An 18,806-nucleotide genomic window follows, 5' to 3' on the forward strand; every position below is an offset into this window, starting at 1 on the left:
GTACCACTGCTGGGCTGGGTCTGCTACAGACCCCCCACAGAATTTCACTTCCTGTCAGTGTAACATACATGTAGAGATTTCAAGAAGTCAGTTCCTTGATGAAAATGTACTTTCCATTTCAAAGTTGTAGTTTCCCTTTCAGTGATTAAAGATGTAACTTGTTGTGTTAAGAATTTAATAAATTTACAACCACCTTAAATGTGTACAGCACTGCAATGTGTTGAGGAAAAAAGAAGGGCAGACTTTGATTTTTATTTATTTATTTATTTTATTATTATTATTATTATTATTTTTACCCTGTTAAGCATCATAGCATGCAGATTGATGATCTGGCTGCTGTGTTGTGCCTAGCTTGCTTCGACAAGGAGAGCTTTATGAGCATAAGGCTTCACTTTATAATCTTTATTTATTTTGAAATATGGAATTTGTGTAATTTTGCAGTACATGACCAGAGGGAACAGAAAAAATGAAAATAATGAAGAGAAGTAAAAAAGAAAGTAGAAAAAAGGAAAAAGAGACCAAGACACCAGACAACCAATTGCTTTCACAGGTAAACTAAGCTAAAGACAACTAAGAGACAATCATCAGGAACTTTAGGAACTTTAGGAAAAAAAAAAAGTAGAAACACTCAGAGAGCGTGGACCTCTGTCAAGCCATCATAAATTCTTTTGCCAATAAAATTTGGGCATTCATTTTGAGTCAGACAGAAAATCTAATGGAAAAATTATGATGGTAACTGGTGTTTTAATTTTGTTTACACCCATTTGGATAGATGCTTATCTAGATAAACTGTGTGACTTTGTTTTTTTCATATCTGTTTTATATCATATTGAGTAGCTCCTGGATAGCTCAGCTGGCAGGGCAACTATCTCCTATGTGGGAGGCTGGATTTCGAATCCCACTGGGGACATATTAACACCTTCCAGTTGGGTCCTTGGGCGAGACCCTTTACGCTACTGCCTACTCTCAAATCTAAGTCACTTTAGAGAAAAGTGTCTGCTAAATGACTTATGTAATATCAGTGTATTTACATACGAGCACAGAGCCTCTGTATATGTATTTCATTTGTATAGTATGTGTTTTGCATAGAGGAAAAAATGCTGTTTGTTTTCCGGGAAGCGTATTTCACTTCGCAAATATTATCTCACAACACCTTTTAAATTTGAATCCGTTATGTAAATATATGCTGTCTTCCATGTGGCTCGTGTTTCTGTCACTATATTATGTTACAGTGCATCCTGAAAATATTCACAGCGCTTCACTTTTTCCACATTTTGTTATCTTACAGCCTTATTTCAAAATGGAATAAATCCATTTTTGTCCTCAAAATTCTACACACAATTATGGAGGACTGAAACTGCCACAATAAATACAGAAATATAAAAATGGCTCAATAAACAAATTGATGTACTAATAAATTATACAACAAAATGTAAAAAATAGTTTTTCCATTAAGAAACCTATAAAACATGACACAAATATATTTTTCTTTTGTCATTTTAGCTGTTTTAAATTAACTTTTTTAAATATATTTATTTACTTTTCCATGTTATTTTCAGTTCAATTTATTTGGTGTTTATTATTATGATTATTATTATTATAATTTCCTACATTATTTTTTACATTTGCTTTTCCAAGCATATTCATTTTTTGGTATCCTTTTTAAAATTCTGTCTCCTTTTTACATTTTCACGTCTCATTTTTTACATTACTGTATGCATGTGGACCTCATTATGAAGGTGTGTCTTGGGCCAGAGCCTTGCCTATTGACCAATCAAGACTGAGCAGATTACAGGCTGTTAGTGCAGGGAGAGCTGTGGAGGCGATCCTTCCTGCATGGTCTTCCCAGTGAGACTGTGGGAAGGAAATTAAAGTTTTAGGTTGGCAGAAATTACTGAATTTCAACAGGTGACTGTACAGGATCGTCTCCTTTAGCTGAAAATCACACAGTCACTGATTACTTTTTACTATTTAGTGTGGATGCAGTAACTGAGAGGCTGTTCCAGCTGCAGATGTGCACAACTAACAGGCTGAAGGTTCTGGTGAAACAGTTTGTGATGCTCAGAAAACGTTGCCTAGATCGTTGAGATGAAAACTGTTTTAAAATGTTCCATGAACGTCCGCTGAAGGTCACAACTAAAATCCAAAGAACATTCCCCGAAACACCATTTCACTTCCTCCTTTCCTGTCCACTGCAGCCGCTGCTCCAGGAGCAAACGCGCTGCTCTTGGATTGTAGAGAATATTCGAGCCTTCATTTAATTCTGTCACCATACAAGTCACTTGTAAGGTCAAATATGCAGGAAAAAGAAATAAATTCAACTACTTGGTGGTTATTTCATTTGATTAATCAATAGAGTGTTCATTGTCAAGTACCAGCGGTCAGGACAGGGTTGGCTGACCGAATGCAGTGACCCTTTCCTGACTGCATCTCTTAGCTGTTCCCCGGTCCGGCTTGGAGCATCATCGTCTCAGTTTCTCATCTTCTCTGAGACGTACACTATCCACAATGACAATGTAAAAGTGTTGAAATAGATGTAATATTGTTTTCACTTCCCAACCACCGTACCTTTAACTACAAGTGCTTATAAAATACAAAAATAGTGCAAAACAATCAACTTCATATTGTGTAACGGTTGTCTCAGGAAGACCCAGAAATTCAGCCCACACACGATGAACAGTTTGAACAGTTTATTAATGCTGGGATGGGTGGAGGCAGGAAGGCAGTCGCTTGGTCCAGGCAGAGGGATTAGGCGGAGATCGGTGGTCAGTTCAGAAAAAGGGTCAGAAACCAGGTTGGCAGGAAGCAGGAGAGTCCGACAGGGGATCGGGCAACGGGAAGTCCAATGGAGGAAGCAATGGTCGGCAACAGGGATCTAGAACGAGACAGTAATTAGCACAGGATCTCACACAAGGATAGTTGGTGACCATCTGGCGGGGAAGCAGAGACTGGGAAGGAATTAAATAGGGAGATGAACAGGTGAGGAGAGTGAGAACTAATGAGGCCCAGGTGGAGCAGATGTGTCTGATTATGGGAGCTGCAGGAAATGCAGACCAGCCCTCATGACAGTTTGGTCCGGTGTGTACACCGGCTGCCTTCATTGCGTCATCATTTGGTTACAGCTTCATCTTTGGACTTTGTCAGGCTGTCTTCAGAAAGGACAGTGGGAGCATACTCAGCTGGAGGAGAAAAGAAAAAAAGGCATTAAGAAAGTTAAATGTAAAAGTTATACCACACAAAGCACTGTTAAAGGTGTTAAAGCGATTAAAAAAAGAGAAAGGCAAATAAAGTGGACGTTAAACAATTACTTGTATTCTGAGTTGCGCTCAAAATACTCCTCACCCCTTTTGATGGTTTTTTTATTTTATTTTATCTCATTATCAAAACCAGACATTTTTTTTTCTTTTTCTTTTCTTCTTCTTCTTCAGTTCTATTTTGTAAAATGATTTAATTGGAGTTTGCCAAAATGCACCTGAAAGACTCTCAGACCACAAGAAACAAAATTCTTTTGTAGGAAACCAGGCCAATACCATCCCTAAAGTGATGCATGGTGGTGGCAGCATCATGCTGTGGGGATGTTTTGCAGCGGCAGGAAATGGGAGACTAGTCAGGATAGAGGGAAAGATGAATGCAACAATGTACAGAGACATCCTGGATTAAAAAAAAAAAAAAAAAAAAAAAAAAAACTGCTCCAGAGCGCTCTTGATCTCAGACTGGGGCGACAGTTCATCTATCAGCATGACAACAACCCTAAGCACACATCCAAGATATCAAAGGAGTGGCTTCAGGATAGCTCTGTCAATGTTCTTGAGTGGCCCAGCCAGAGCCCAGACTTGAATCCAATTGAACATCTTTGGAGAGATCTGAAAATGGCTGTGCACAGACGCTTCCCATCCAACAATGATGGAGCTTGAGAGGTGCTGCAAAGAGGAATGGGCGAAACTGCCCAAAGGTAAGTGTGACAAGCTTGTGGCATCATATTCCAAAAGACTTGGGGCTGTAATTGATGCCAAAGGTGCATCAAGAAAGTATTGATTAAAGGCCGTGAATACTTTTGTACATGTGATTTCTTAGTGTTTTTATTTTTAATAAATTTGCAAAAAAATAAAAAAAAATTTCACATTGTCATCATGGGCTATTGTGTGTAGAATTTTGAGGACAAAAATGGATTTATTCCATTTTGGAATAAGGCTGTAACATACTAAAATGTGGAAAAAGGGAAGCGCTGTGAATATTTTCAGGATGCACTGTAACATAATATAGTGATAGAAACATGAGACATGGAACACAGCATATATTTACATAACGGATTCAAATTTAAAATGGATTGTAAGATAAAATTTATAAAGTGAAATACGCTACCCAGAAAAACAAAACACATACTGTACAAATTAAATAAATATACAGAGGCTCTGTGCTCCTATGTAAATACTCTGATATGAAACAGCTATGAAAAAACAAAGTCATACAGCTCATCTAGATAAACATCTATCCAAATGGGTGTAAACAAAATAGAAACACGCTTCCTGCCTGTCTTTTTTTATAATGGTGTCTCAGTAATATAGTCCATGTGTCCAGGACTAACAGAAAAAGTGCTCTGGATAGCTAGGATAATTTTTTATCATTCATGAATGTACAAATCATCTTATTAATGTACTGTCTTTTGAACAAAATATCTGAAACCAAAAGTTTTGTCCAAAAGCAAAAATTTATTCAGTTCACAAACAGAAAACAGACTGATTCATCTTGAATTTACCATTCCTCCATTAACTGAGTGTGTGGATGTCATGTTTTATCCAGTAGAATCTGCATTATTTCATGCTTTATTTCAGTTAGCTTTAGTTAGTTTGCAGAAGTGAGTTACAGCGGCACACATTTTAATACAGGCTGTGGTTTGGTCACCTAAATCCAAGTTAAGCATTAGTGGATGTTTCTTGCAGCAGACAAACTATTTCATGCATATCAGCGAGAATCAACTAAAACATGTTTTATGTCACATATCAGAACTTCAGGGATGTAGGAGTTTTTTAAAAAACAAAAAAAACACAAAAAAAAAAAAAAAACACACACACAACAAACCTGAAAATCTGGATCAGAGGTCGTACCAGGAAATCAGAATTTAACAGACATGGCCTCTCCAAGACAAGGAGTTAAATGTACATTATCACATTGGCTGTTGAGTGTATCATGACGAGAGGCGCAGCTCCCCAAGACCAAATATTACCAATTACCCAGAAAAAATTAAATCTCAGTTTGAGTTGTTTTCAGGTAAGTAAGCTAAGGTTTTATTTCATACAGTCAACAAATAGATCAGAGATAGAGTCACAGTAGAATTAAAACACAAGAATAATATAGTTTGTACATTTAATTAAAAATCTGTTAATTTATATGTACAAATTAAGAAATAGATTTTGTATTTGATGACTGAAACTCCTTTAACTACAAGTGCTTATAAAATACAAAAATACGACAAAAAGATCAACTTCATATTTTAATATTAGTTCAGTGTAAAAGCTTTATTCTCTGAAACTCAGTTTAGTTGGTGTGTAAACTGGCTGCCTTCATTTGCTTACAGCTTCATCTCTGGTCTTTGTCAGGCTGTCTTCAGGAAGAACAGTGGGAGCATGCTCAGCAGGAGCAGCACAGCTGGAGCAGAAAAGACAAAAAAGGCATTAAAGTTAAATGTAAAAGTTATACCACACAAAGCACTGTTAAAGTCGTTAAAGCGATTAAAAAAAGGCAATTAAAGTGCAGTTGACTTTATTGTAGGTCTCTAGAGGTGTACATCTACTGTCTATAATTTGATGCAGTATTTTTTTGCAGCTCGTCCCTGAGCTGTCACCTTATCGTGGTGAAGGAGTTTGTGCGTCCTGACGATCCTAGCGGCTATGTTGTTGGGGCTCATGCCCCTGGTAGGGTCACCCATGGCAAACAGGTGTCTAGGGGAGGGACCAGATGAAGTGCGGCTCAAATCACCCCTATAATGATGAGAAAGCAAGGACCAGGGTTTCCCTTGCCCGGATGTGGGTCACCAGGGCCCCCCTCTGGAGCCAGGCTCGGAGGTGGGGCACGTAGGCGAGCGCTTTGTGGCCGGGCCTTTGCCCATGGGGCCAGCCCGAAAGGGTGACATGGGCCTCCCCTCCTGAGGGCTCACCACCTGCAGAAGGGGCCATAGGGGTCGGGTGCAGTGTGAGCTGGGCGGCTGCCAGAGGCGGGGACCCTGGCGGTCTGATCCTTGGCTGCAAAAGATAGCTCTAGGGATGTGGAAGGTCACCTCTCTGGTGGGGAAGGAGCCTGAGCTGGTGCATGAGGTTGAGCGGTTCCGGCTAGATATAGTTGGACTCATCTCGACGCAGTGGCTTGGGCTCTGGAACCACTGTCCTTTGGAGGGGCTGGACCCTTTTCCATTCTGGAGTTGCTTTCTGGAGTTGACCTTGACTCAGGACGTTCTCAATCCCCCCAACACGTCTTCCGATGAGGAAGCAGAGTCTGGGGTAGCTGGTGCTGGATCTCCCATCTCTGGGGCTGAGGTCGCTGAGGTGGTTAAAAACTTCTCGGTGGCAAGGCCCCGTGGGTGAAAGAGGTCCGCCCAGAGTTCCTTAAGGCTCTGGATGCTGTAGGGCTGTCTTGGCTGACACGCCTCTGCAGCATCACGTGGACATCGGGGACAGTTCCCCTGGACTGGCAGACTGGGGTGGTGGTCCCCCTCTTTAAAAAGGGGGACCGGAGGGTGTGCTTCAACTACAGAGGGATGACACTCCTCAGCCTCCCTGGTAAGGTCTATTTAGGGGTGCGGGGGGGAGGAGGGTCCGTCGGATAGTCGAACCTCGGATTGAGGAGGAGCAGTGTGGTTTTTGTCCCAGCCATGGAACAGTGGACCAGCTCTACACCCTCTTCAGGGTCTTTGAGGGGGCATGGGCGTTTGCTCAACCAATTCACATGTGCTTTGTGGACTTGGAGAAGGTATTCGTCCATGTCCCCCAGGGACTCCTGTAGGGGGTACTCCGGGAATATGGAGTGCCGGACCCGCTTGTACGAGCTGTCCGGTCCCAGTACGACCGGTGTCAGAGCTTAGTCCGCATTGCCGGCAGTAAATCGGAATTGTTAGACTCTGCCAAGGCTGATCTTTGTCACCGATTCTGTTCATAACTTTTATGGACAGAATTTCTAGGCGCAGCCAGGGTGTTGAGGGGATCCGGTTTGGCGGCCTCCGGATTGGGTCTCTGCTCTTTGCAGATGATGTGGTTCTGTTGGCTTCATCGGGCGGTGATCTTCAGCTCTCACTGATGAAACGGCTGGGATGATAATCAGCACCTCCAAATCCGAGACCATGGTCCTCAGCCGGAAAAGGGTGGAATGCTCTCTCCGGGTCTGCAATAGGGTCCTGCCCCAAGTGGAGGAGTTCACGTATCTTGGGGTCTTGTTCACGAGTGAGGGAAGGATGGGGCGGGAGATCGACAGGCGGATCGGTGCCGCCTCTGCAGTGATGCAGACGCTGCATCGGTCTGTCATGGTGAAGAAGGAGCTGAGCCAAAAGGCAAAGCTCTCGATTTACCTGTCGATCTACGTTCCCACCCTCACCTATGGTCACGAGCTGTGGGTAGTGACCGAAAGAACAAGATCGCGAATACAAACTGCCGAAACGAGTTTTCTCCACAGGGTAGCCGGGCTCTCCCTTGGAGATAGGGTGAGAAGCTCAGTGATCTGGGAGGGGCTCAGAGTAGAGTCGCTGCTTCTCCACATTGAGAGGAGCCAGATGAGGTGGCTCGGGCATCATGTTAGGATGCCTCCTGGACGTCTCCCTGGTGAGGTGTTTCAGGCACGTCGAACCGGAAAGAGGCCCCGGGGAAGACCCAGGACACGCTGGATGGACTATATCTCTCGGCTGGCCTGGGAACGCCTCGGAATCCCTTCGAATGAGCTGGTGAATGTGGCCGGGAAGAGGGAAATCTGGGTTTCCCTGCTTAGACAGCTGCCCCTGCAACCCGTCTCCGGATAAGCGGCAGAAAATGGATGGATTTTTTTAATCAATTGATGCTTTCAATTTACTTTTTGTCCACAATTTTAAATATCTCTCTTTGACTTTTCTATTTCCTCCTAAATCCATCAATCTGAACAGTTTTACTTGAACTGGTGTCTTTGGAAGAGGTGAGGATTATTACCAGGAGTACTCCTGATAAGGACATTAAACAATTACTGCTACTCTGAGTTGTCCTCAGAATATTCCTCACCTCTTTTGAACATTTTTATTTTATTTTATCCCATTGTCAAAACCAGATAATCTTTTTCTTCTTCTTTTCTTATTCTTCACTTCTACTTTTGTGAAATGATTTAACTGACCCTCATAGAATTTAAGTTTATGGCCCCAGTCACTATCTCATTGTGTCAAAGGAAAAATATCTTTTGAAACAAAAAATGCACTTTGATTGACAGAGGGAAGGGTTTAAGATGGCATATGGCAAGATAGGCGGTAAGTGATGGAGCATACACACGTGGACAAAGTTGTTGGTACCCTTCGGTTAATGAAAGAAAAGCTCAATGTTCGTAGAAATAACTTGAATCTGACAAAGGTAATAATAAATAAAAGTTCTATGAAATTTAACCAATGAAAGTCAGACATTGCTTTTCAACCATGCTTCAACAGAATAATTTTTAAAAATATACTCATGAAACAGGCCTGGACAAAAATGATGGTACCCCTAGAAAAAAATGAAAATAATTTGACCAAAGGGACATGTTAATCCAAGGTATGTCCACCAATTAGCATCACAGGTGTCTACAATCTTGTAATCCAGAGGTGCCCAGCTCCTGTCCTCAAGGGCCACAATCCTGCAGGTTTCTGATATGTCCCTGCTCCAAAACCACCTGACTCAAATTGATGAGTCATTGTGCAAAACCTAATAGGCTATTGGATCTATTTCATTTGAGTCGGGTTTGTTGAAGCAGGAAACACTGGAAAATCTGCAAGACAGCGGCCCTCAGGGACCGACATTACACTGTTAATGTGGATTTACGCATATTTTGTGTATTGTCCATTTAAATTTACTGAATCCCCTTGAAATTGAGCATCTTTGGGCATAGATCTTAAACATGTAAGTACATAGTTTACCATGAGAGTGAAGGTTCGTACCTGATGAAGGTGGTGCTGTGGTGGCAATATTGCTGGTCAGGATCAGGGGGTCAGTGGTCAGGGAGGCAGTGAAATTCCCAACACTGTCTGAAGATAGTGTTGAAACAAAATGGTGTCACTGTTATGACATTTTATTAAAATTATGGTCTCAAATATGTTTATGTAAAACAAAAAAATGTATGGTGGAATGCTGTGCCTTACTTCCATTTACAGTTCCAGACCCAAGGATGATGACATATGTGGTATCACTGGCGCTCCTGGTGTTAGAGGCGTTCAGATTTGGAACAGTGAACCCACACTGAATACTTGAACCATTTACTTTGCCTTGGATCTGTGTTACAGTCTGAAAATGTTAAATGAAAGGAAAAGCAGAAGGACATAAAGAACATTTAGTTGATGAATGAAATATTTTGCCTCATGTTTTACATGGAGGATAAATCTGGAGAGTGTTAATTTCACATTTCAGTGAAGTGGAGGCCTCACCCTGTCTAGTGATGTGAGCGTGTTATTTATGTTGTTTCGAGTCTGTGTTTGGAAGAAAAACGACCCACTGCTGTTTTGAGCACAGACAAAGAGCATCGAGGTACCCTGAAAAACAGCAGCAGTCATCAAAGGTTGAGCTGGATCCTCAGAGTGAACACAAGGAGGAAAGTCAACATCATGTCTCTGTTAGAGTCAAGTAAATAAAATGAGGAAGTACTGCACATGATACTTGAGTTTCCAACCTTTCCAGTTTTGTCCGTACTGTACATATCTACAACATCATGTAACAGACAGCTTCTTTCTTCATACTACGCCTTCACATTGTTTTTGAAAGCCTTTTAGTTTGCATGATATTTAAGATATACAAAGCTAAAACATATTTGACTGTTTTTTATTTTCCATTTCTTAAAATTAAATTTAGCTGAGTACATTTTAGTTAAAAACAGATATGTTGAAGGAATATAAATGATTTGTATTATTTTATAAATATTTTGTTGGATGAAACTAATGCAATGCCTTAATCTTTTACTCTAAAAACAGCTGTTTAATTTGTCAGAGATTACTTCTAAAGTCAATTTTTAACATTTTAAGTCTGAAAATATCAGTAACTGTATCAAATTCAACAAATGTTTGCATGTGTGATTTTTGCTATTAATCAAGATACAAGTTGAAACAACATGGACACAACAGGGTGCGGCATTAAAAAGTGACGCTGTGTGAGTTTAGTTATTAATAACCCTGGTACAATATTTGCTGGGTGTATATTATTAATGCTTAAACACAGATCGTACAGACTGGGATGCTCCTGTGCATGGTTAACTCGCTGTTAACACCACATGGGATAACATTAAATCTGATCTTAAATCCCCAGACTTTTAAGAGTCAACTGAAAATTTGTTAGTGTTAGCATGAACATTTAGGGATTTAAACAAAAAGGCAAATGTTGAATTATGAAATTTGACATTTTTTTTCCCCATCATTTAAATTTATATCACTTTTGATAAGAGACATTTAAATTTAAACTTTAACCTCATTAAACTTTAAAAAAAAACTTTAAACCTTATTAAACTTTCCACCTCACCACCACCACCACCAGACAACTCAAACTGCTAACTTTTACTTAATCATTAACAATGTCTTTTACTTAATTTCACCACACAATTCTCTTTCTTGTTAATTTGATATTACAGTTAAAACACTTCAGATTTTAAGGAATAGCAACTTGATTTCAACTAAAGTGTTGTGTTGTACCACAGATGCATTCGAGGTGAGCCCCAGAGCGATGAATCCAGAGGAGTTTCCACTGAGCTCAAAGGCCATTTGGGTACCATTTGGAGGCGTTGGGGTGCTGGCATGCACAGATCCAAAAAGACATACGCCATTTCCTGCAGGGTCACAGCTATCCGGTATACTCACACACACTTTGGTGACTGCACACCCTGTCCGTGTAATGCTAAACTGGTAGACAACATAGAAACCATAACAATATATATATTAGTGCTGGGCAATGATTAAAATTTTTCATTTCGATTAATTGCAAGACATGTTGCGATTAATCGCGATTAATCGCATTGTTTCGCGGAAAATGTCTCTTTCCTTTAAAAGAAGGCCTATGGCTATATAAAGAAAATGTAGTAAATTTTGGTTTACAAACACTACATCAGGGGTCTCCAACCTGCAACTCTGGAGCTGCAAGTGGCTCTCTGGACCTTCCACAATGCCTCTAAATACGTGACTAAAATATTTCTTTAAATTTGTTTTTCTTGTCATTAAGTTGGAAAGCAGGGACTTTTTTTTGTGTGTGTGTGTCTATCCTCTTTTTATAAAGATTTTATGTTTTTCTTTATTTTAAAACCTAAAAATGGAAATAAAAATGTGGTTCTTCATGAATAACAAATTTCCTATGGTGACTCTTCATTAAAAATATATATATTGAGTTGCCTTTTTGAAAAGACTCGTAACATTTGCAGCTCTAAAGGAGTTTTATATAGCTGGCTGAGGGAAAAATGGCTCTTTGGTTTGGAAAGGCTGCAGACCCCTGCACTAAACACAAACAGATTTAGCAGTTTTCTCTTTAAACAGCAACAGTTAAAATATTTCTTTGTATATATTTATAAAATCAAATATTTATGACAAAGAAGGATGAATATTTAGGATTTACTAACTAATAAGGTAAAAAGTCAGCAGGATTAATTTAAAGCTGTGAAGCTGCTTCCTTCTAAACACAGAAGGAACAATATGTGATGAATATCAGCATCAGGTGAACAGACAGAAAGCAGGATTAGAATCTCACAGCTTCTAGATGGTGAGGAGATAGAAATATTCACAATATGCACAATAACTTCCATCCATGCACCTTCAGTGTTTCATTATCCAAATTTCTGGCCTATAATTTCTCGAACCTTTCATTCTTAACTTGACTGCACCTGCACCTCCAGCCTTTGCTACCGGGAGTTAAGGGGTTAACATCTCGTTTCCGGTCTTGTATAGAGAAGCGTTTCCCTGTCAGGATATGACCCCTACCCCGGCCCATGGGAAAAGAGAACTAACCTGCGGATTAGCTGCAAATGACAAATCTGCATTGACGCCTGGTGCTACAAAAAGCATCACTGTGGTGAACAACAGGATCAATGTTTGCTCCATTTCTGCAAAGATGAAACACATTGAGACAGAAGAGTAAATGTAAATGAAGCAGATAAAAAAAAACTTACATTTTTCTTTTGCAAAATTTTAAAGATAAAAAGTTCTAGACTTTTTATGTTAAAACTTTTTTTAATTTAACATTTGAATGAATAATTTCAGTTCCATATAATATAATATATAATAAATTCCATAATTTCCATATAGTAAATTAAAGCAATATATATATATATATATATATATATATATATATATATATATATATATATATATATATATATATATATATATATATATATATATATATATGAGAAATCAAATTAAAACATATTTTATACTATAAATAGTAGTACCAGTAGTACCAATTTGTCAGACTTATTTAAATCTTTTTTCCAAATGATTAATACTATTTTTCAAAGTATTAAATTTAATTTAAATTAATTTATATGCATTAAAAAAATTAAGCAAAACTGACTTTCTATAATCATACAAATAAATAATGAAAACCAACCTCATGTGTGATTAAGGTTTAAGAGACTTACTTCGGTGCTGTAAAGGTTAAATGTTGACCTGAAGGAATATTTGATGTAAAGTTTAGCTCTTTCAGCTCCTCTGAGTTTGATCCCTGCAGGTGCAATATTTATATTAGCCCTGACGCAGGAGAGGAGGAGGAGGAGGAGTGTGTATGACCATGCATGTTCACTTTCCTTTCCTTTCCAATTCATTAATGAGACGATTAACCTGAAACTGGTATGCAGTTAATTTACTGCTCTACTTCTACCGCAGTCACAGTCCACACAGCCAAAACCAACATGGAATCAAAAAGAAAAACCGAACTGGGAGATACTCCTACTTGTAGTATTAGTCGGCTAAAGTAAGGACATCATAAAAGGGAAATTCAGCAAAATGCTTGCAAGCCGTGATAAAAGAAACACATGGAAGGAAATTGCAAAACAACTAAATGCGCCTTAAGCCTTTCTCCTCTAACTTACCTGACTCAAATGAAAGGAATCCTACAGCCTGTGAAGTTCTGTGTAGCAGCTTATTAATTGGAGTCAGGTGAATTAGAAGAGAGACACTAAAAACCTGCTGGATTGCAGCCCTTGTGGCACCGAGTTGAATAGCCCTGCTCTACAGGCACCTCCTAACCACTTATGACACCTATGGAGGTCTCTTAAATATGTGGAGGAGTAGGAGTGATTCTTAGACTTCAGAAAGTTGATTGAAACTGAGACTGAGAGTAGGACTAAATTCCACAATTTCTCAGCACTTAGGACTAAAATGACACTCTAAGATGCTTGATAAATAAGGCCCCAGGCTTTTATGTTCATCAGTGTTAAAAGATGAAGAAAGACAGGTGTGCTTCAATCCCATCTGGCCAGCTGCAGGTAGAGAGTGAGGAGAAGTCGACTGACACCAGGAAGTGCTGGAATGCCAGGGAGACAGGGCAGAACTTGGAGGATAAGATCTTATCTTAAACCTGGTGAAGGCACCTTACGGTCATGGATATCTGCACAATGTTGTTCAGACATTTCTGCAAAGACATGGATGGACTAGAAAACAAAGTCACCGTGATGAAAAGAAATCCCTTGACAACCATGTCCAAGTACCATTAAAAGCCCAGCAGCGAGTGGACGTTGTTCCTCGGAAGTATTTCACATAAAGTTGATATACTTTAAGTGGAACTGGTTTTGTAGGAGAACTTACTATTGACTTGGATTTCTCTGCAGCAGCAGCTGTTTTCTTCCTCTTTAGATCAGCTCAGTGTGAAAATTGACTTTTGTGCAACATATATCTGATGCAACAAGACCCTGTTCAGCTAATCATTTGTTGTCGTCTTGGCAACAAAGAAGTGGAGACAGTTGATGTCATGATCATTTTGGTGTTTGGGTGAAAATTAAATGTCCAGTCCGTCTGTCCACAGAGTGTGTGAACGAGGACGAGATCCTCTCTGACTGTGTTTATGCTCTCTGTCACTTCCTCTCTTTTGACTCTCTCTTTTCTCCCTCCTCTTCACCTTTTCCTACTCCTCATCACCTCCTGCTCTCTCAAACTGTCCACTCTATACTCTGCTCCCTCGTTTCTCCTCTCCCCTCTTTCTGAGCTCCTCGTGTCCTTTCCTGTAATGACTCCTGACTTCTTCCTCGCCGACTGCGTCTCTTTCCAAACGCTCTCTTCTCATCTTTCCCTCCTCATGACCTTGATGTGATTCTTTTCTCCCACTTGAGTTTTTATTATTTTCTTTTTTCATTTCTTTGTGTCCCTTTTCTCCTCTCTCTCTCTCTCTTCACCATCTCTGCTCTCCAGTCTTTCAGTCCTCTTTCCTCCTTTCCTCTTATCAGCCAACTGTCTAAACTCCTATCATCTTGTTTTGAATCTCCTGAGCTGTTTCTGGCTTTCTCAGGCTTTTTTTCACTCTTCTTTCTATCCTTTTCCTTCCTGTCTGTGTTCTTATTTGTTAAAGTATCTTCTTTAGTCTTGTCTTGCTTACCATCGTGTTTCTTTTCTTTTCTAACTGTTATTTGGTTCTCCGTTTCTTTGACTTTTTTGCTTCCTTTCTCCAACTGTTCTTCTAAAACAATTTTGATGCTGGTTTCTTTTACTTGTTTAGTCTCCCCGTCAGGAATCTTCTCCAATTTAGACTCAAGCATACTTTCTCCCATGTCCCCTTCCTTGTTTCCCTCTTTCTTTGCATTATTTTCCATCTTCTCTTTGTCCTTCTTTTCCTCCAGCTCTTCCTTTTCCTTCACGCTCTTCTTCTCCCTTTTCTCCTTTTTAAGTTTAAAAATTCCCTTCTCCGACTCTTTACTCTTCTTCGGCTGCACTTCATCTTTCTTGTCCAGTTTCTCCTCTATGATGTCCAGCTCCTGCTCCAGCTCAGCCAGCTTCTTTGGGTCTGACAGGAAGTCATCCTCAACCTCCACCTTCACCTCTTCAATCTCCTCAAACTCCTCCACTTCGATGCCATCCATAGTTTTCTGCAGCTGTGTCTTAACCTTGTTCAGCTCCAGGAGGCCATCTTGAAGGTTTTTACAAACCTCTCTGATCTTGCTGGCAAATTTGGTTTTAGTACCTTTACGGAGTTCATGAGAGTCCTTGGCAAGGAAGAAAACATCCAAAGCTAAAAAGAGGGCAGACATGATGCCTGTGGTGACACTGATGGCCTGGGCGGCTTTGGCAGCACCACCTGCGACACCTAAAACCTGCACGGTGCTGATGAGCTTGTCAGTATTGATCATTAGGGCTTTTCCAGCGCGGCCTCCCTCTTTTATCACATGTTTAGTGTTGTGGTTCAGAGCCTTTTTGGCAGCACTTTGAGAGTATTTCTCCAAACCCCATTCCTGCAGGGTGTTCATACCTTCCTACAACAAGCAGAGACAAAAACAGAGGCTCAATTTTTTTCCCCAGATAACTCTCTTATGGTGATATCACTCTATATATCTCAGGTTTTTACAAAATACACTGCTACATGTTGTCTTTTTTTTACAGAGGGGCACGGGTGCCCCATTACTCAGATCCCATTTTTATTACAAAGACCAGCTATGTTAATAAAATGAGCACTGCTATGTTCCATCTACCCCCCTTGCTAACCTGACTGTTACCTGCTGTCTTAATATGAATTTCTTCTTCACTGTGTCTGACAACATGCAGAATGAACACTTTTCTTGTGAAAACTTTATTTTCTATTTGATGCACTGAATTAGGTTATTAAATAGTTGTTAACACATTATTGTCAGTATTAAGAAATTCAGCATTTCTAGATTGAAAGAATTAAAAAAAAAGTTGATGTGAAGAACTAGAACTGTAATTTTATCCAGAGTACAGCATGACGTCACACCATCTCTCTGTGTTGCTCTCCAGCCCGTGTTTGGCAGCTGGCCCGGCCATGTGTTCATGTCTAATCATGCGAATCACTGCCTCCTCTCGAGCCCTCAGCCCTCCCTCTCTATAGAGCAATCGAAGCTCATATTTTCGAAGCGAAATGGCAGAGAGTGGAAGAAAACGTTCACCTGCAGACGACCAGGATCTGACATTACAAAAAAAGAACAAAAAAAAAGAAACATACAGTTGTTGGTGAAGAAATTGTCTGATAAAGAAAGGGACATAACCTGTATTAACATTGGCTTGTTAATAAAGGTGAGAGCACTGCATGAGCTAAAGAGGCTACAATTTGACTTGGAGCTTTCCCTCGACAGTAAGTAACAACATAAATGTTACAAGTTACTTAAACATGTTCCATGAAATGGTCATCTTGTTTTGCTCAGTGTGTTTGTACTTTGCACATTTGTTCGCAGGTGAGGCGAATGGGGGCTGGGGGAAGAGGTAGGGGGAAGGAGTATAGGAATATCATGTTTTATTTGATTACTTTTAACTAAAGATCTCTTGTTAACATCATGTTATTTTTAAGGTCTGTTGCCTTAAGTTTTTCAGACAGAGTGATGTGGCTTTTTCCACAATCCTGGAAACATAATGAATCCATTGATATTAAATGTATTATAACTGATCACCAGGCAAAGGATACAATATCAACACAAAGCCAAACTGTTTGTACCGTGACATCTCAAAGTCTGATGAATTTCTGATTTTAATTAATTGGTATTGTCTTTAAATTAATCCCAACGTGTTATCAGCTCAAACTGTTTTGGTTCAGGTGTGCTGCTCACCAGCTGCTTCTCTCTGATTTTCTTTCTTTGCTTTTCTTTTTTAATATTCAGAGCAAACTGGAGCTTAAATTTCTATGAAACTGCATTCTTTGATTTCCCTTTTTAGTCTAAGATAACTGTCTTCTGTCCATGTGACTGTTATATCATCTTATTTTTCACTGTTGGATGGTTAACACCTGAGATAAGAGGTCTGGCGACCAGGAGAATCAACATGTTTAGCTGACCCTGTAGACTCTTAAATAGCAGTTAACAATTTTGTTATAAACAAGATTTTATTTAATTTTATTTCTATTTATATATATATATATATATATATATATATATATATATATATGTATGTACACATGTGTGTGTGTATGTATGTACGTATGTATATATATGTATATATATGCTTGCTCCTGAACATCCCCGAAAACCCAACTTTTTTCTCCTGTTAATAAATAAGAAAAAGAGACAATAAAGTATTTGTTTTTATTGTAGAAGATATAAACATTTTTAAATATGATAAAAGTAAAGTCCCTAAAACTCACCTTTGTGGTACTTGTGGCTTCAATAAGATCATCATTACTGGTTGACAGCTCACCTTGTGCAGGAACACTCTCCTTTAAATACACACACACAATTATTTTAGTTTTTGTGCTCTGAGTTATTATCATTGATTGGGCAACAGTGTCATAAAATGCAGATGTTTACACTTGAACATTTCAAGACTTCTGATCGCTTACAACGGTAAAGACATTTGTCCTCATCATGGACAATAAAACCGACAATTGTCCTTTGATTAAATAACTGCATCTTCATTGTAAACTAATAGATGCAGCAGGAAATAAATGGTTAAGGGGACAGAACATTTCTGTATCCTTTCTGGGTTATACTGTCATCCAGAGATGTTTCGGAATTTGTGTCTTAGTGAAGTTAGCTTAGAAAATAGTAAATATTTGGTGACAGCACAATATCTTAATGAGCTTTACAATCTGTTTCTGTTTGATCTGTTCTGTTCTTACCATCCCAACTTCTGAGAGGCTCTCACAGCTGGCTGACAGTAAGTCACTGAGGGGATCCTTAGAAAGAAAACCAAAGTAAGTGACCCACTTCCATTTGCTTTCACTTTGTGGTTATTTTTATGTTTCTAAAGTAATTAATTATTTTGTAAAGGCGTGCATTTAGGGAACTGGATTACAATTTTTTTTTAAACTACAGCAGGTGATGCACTTTCCCTTAGTTTTATTTTATGCGCTTTTTCCATCTAAACTAAAAAATAAAGACATTAAAATAACTTGTGATCTGTGAAGACATCAAAAGAAAGTGAATTCATTTGATTGAAATGATTTAGACACTCTTTTAGCAAAGCAGACATATGTGATCTGGATCACTGCAGTGAAAAATATTCTTAAACTGAAATAGCTGTCAATTTATTGCCTGCATGGTCTAAAATATAGTTAAGTTAATAAATCTGAAGTGGACAACCTAAATTTTTAACCTCTTTTTAAAAACTGAGACCAGACTATAGAGATAAGTTTACATATTTTACATTCACAAGATGCCTGCAAGTCCACCTGTTTTCTCCTGTAACAATCAGTCACTCATCAAATGTCAATTAATAGAGACAGAAACCAGAAAAAGACCAGTAAAGATTATAGCTGCTGCACTTTTGTTGTGTTTGCTTCCAAAAGGTTTTCACTACTAGACCATAACTTCTAGTCATCGGCTGCTGTGTTTGATTCCTAAACAAAGGCAGGAACAGAAAATAAAATAGATTAATTATTGACACAAACATGACTGTAATCATGTGAAGTTATGCTAATCTTTGTATAGGTCACACCTCATCAGCTGGTTTTGGTGTTTTCATGAACACGCCACTTAAAATATTTTTGTCCTTAAATCAAAAC

General features: G+C 39.2%; 2 protein-coding genes across 2 annotated transcripts; both read right to left on the reverse strand.

The window, feature by feature from the left end:
* Positions 1–4,689: 4,689 nt before the first annotated feature.
* On the reverse strand, positions 4,690–12,875 carry LOC121644935 (putative ferric-chelate reductase 1). The gene is made up of 7 exons (XM_041993201.1): positions 12,796–12,875; positions 12,164–12,258; positions 10,865–11,071; positions 9,614–9,718; positions 9,332–9,473; positions 9,131–9,217; positions 4,690–5,646 (listed from the first exon to the last, which is right to left on the reverse strand). Exons 2-7 carry the CDS (start codon positions 12,254–12,256, stop codon positions 5,594–5,596), a joined length of 687 nt encoding a protein of 228 aa, XP_041849135.1. The 5' UTR covers positions 12,257–12,258; positions 12,796–12,875; the 3' UTR covers positions 4,690–5,593.
* Positions 12,876–13,617: 742 nt separating this feature from the next.
* LOC121644982 (DNA ligase 1-like) lies at positions 13,618–15,900 on the reverse strand. The gene is made up of 3 exons (XM_041993254.1): positions 15,856–15,900; positions 14,745–15,615; positions 13,618–13,679 (listed from the first exon to the last, which is right to left on the reverse strand). Exons 1-3 carry the CDS (start codon positions 15,898–15,900, stop codon positions 13,618–13,620), a joined length of 978 nt encoding a protein of 325 aa, XP_041849188.1.
* Between the last annotated feature and the right edge of the window lie 2,906 nt (positions 15,901–18,806).

Source organism: Melanotaenia boesemani, chromosome 8 (genome assembly GCF_017639745.1).
Source record: "Melanotaenia boesemani isolate fMelBoe1 chromosome 8, fMelBoe1.pri, whole genome shotgun sequence".
NCBI lineage: Eukaryota > Metazoa > Chordata > Actinopteri > Atheriniformes > Melanotaeniidae > Melanotaenia > Melanotaenia boesemani.

What these genes read in the sequence shown, in the direction of transcription:
- LOC121644935 (XM_041993201.1), bottom strand. Translation starts at nt 12,256, where the DNA reads ATGGAGCAAACATTGATCCTGTTGTTCACCACAGTGATGCTTTTTGTA. An exon ending in TCACCTCGAATGCATCTGTG is followed by an intron (nt 9,719 to 10,864) that starts GTACAACACAAC and finishes GCTGTTTTTCAG; the next exon opens with GGTACCTCGATGCTCTTTGT. An exon ending in CACAGCACCACCTTCATCAG is followed by an intron (nt 5,647 to 9,130) that starts GTACGAACCTTC and finishes TTTCTGCTCCAG; the next exon opens with CTGTGCTGCTCCTGCTGAGC.
- LOC121644982 (XM_041993254.1), bottom strand. Translation starts at nt 15,900, where the DNA reads ATGTTGTCAGACACAGTGAAGAAGAAATTCATATTAAGACAGCAG. An exon ending in AATTCATATTAAGACAGCAG is followed by an intron (nt 15,616 to 15,855) that starts GTAACAGTCAGG and finishes TGCTTGTTGTAG; the next exon opens with GAAGGTATGAACACCCTGCA. An exon ending in AAAAGAAAAGAAACACGATG is followed by an intron (nt 13,680 to 14,744) that starts GTAAGCAAGACA and finishes CTGGCATTCCAG; the next exon opens with CACTTCCTGGTGTCAGTCGA.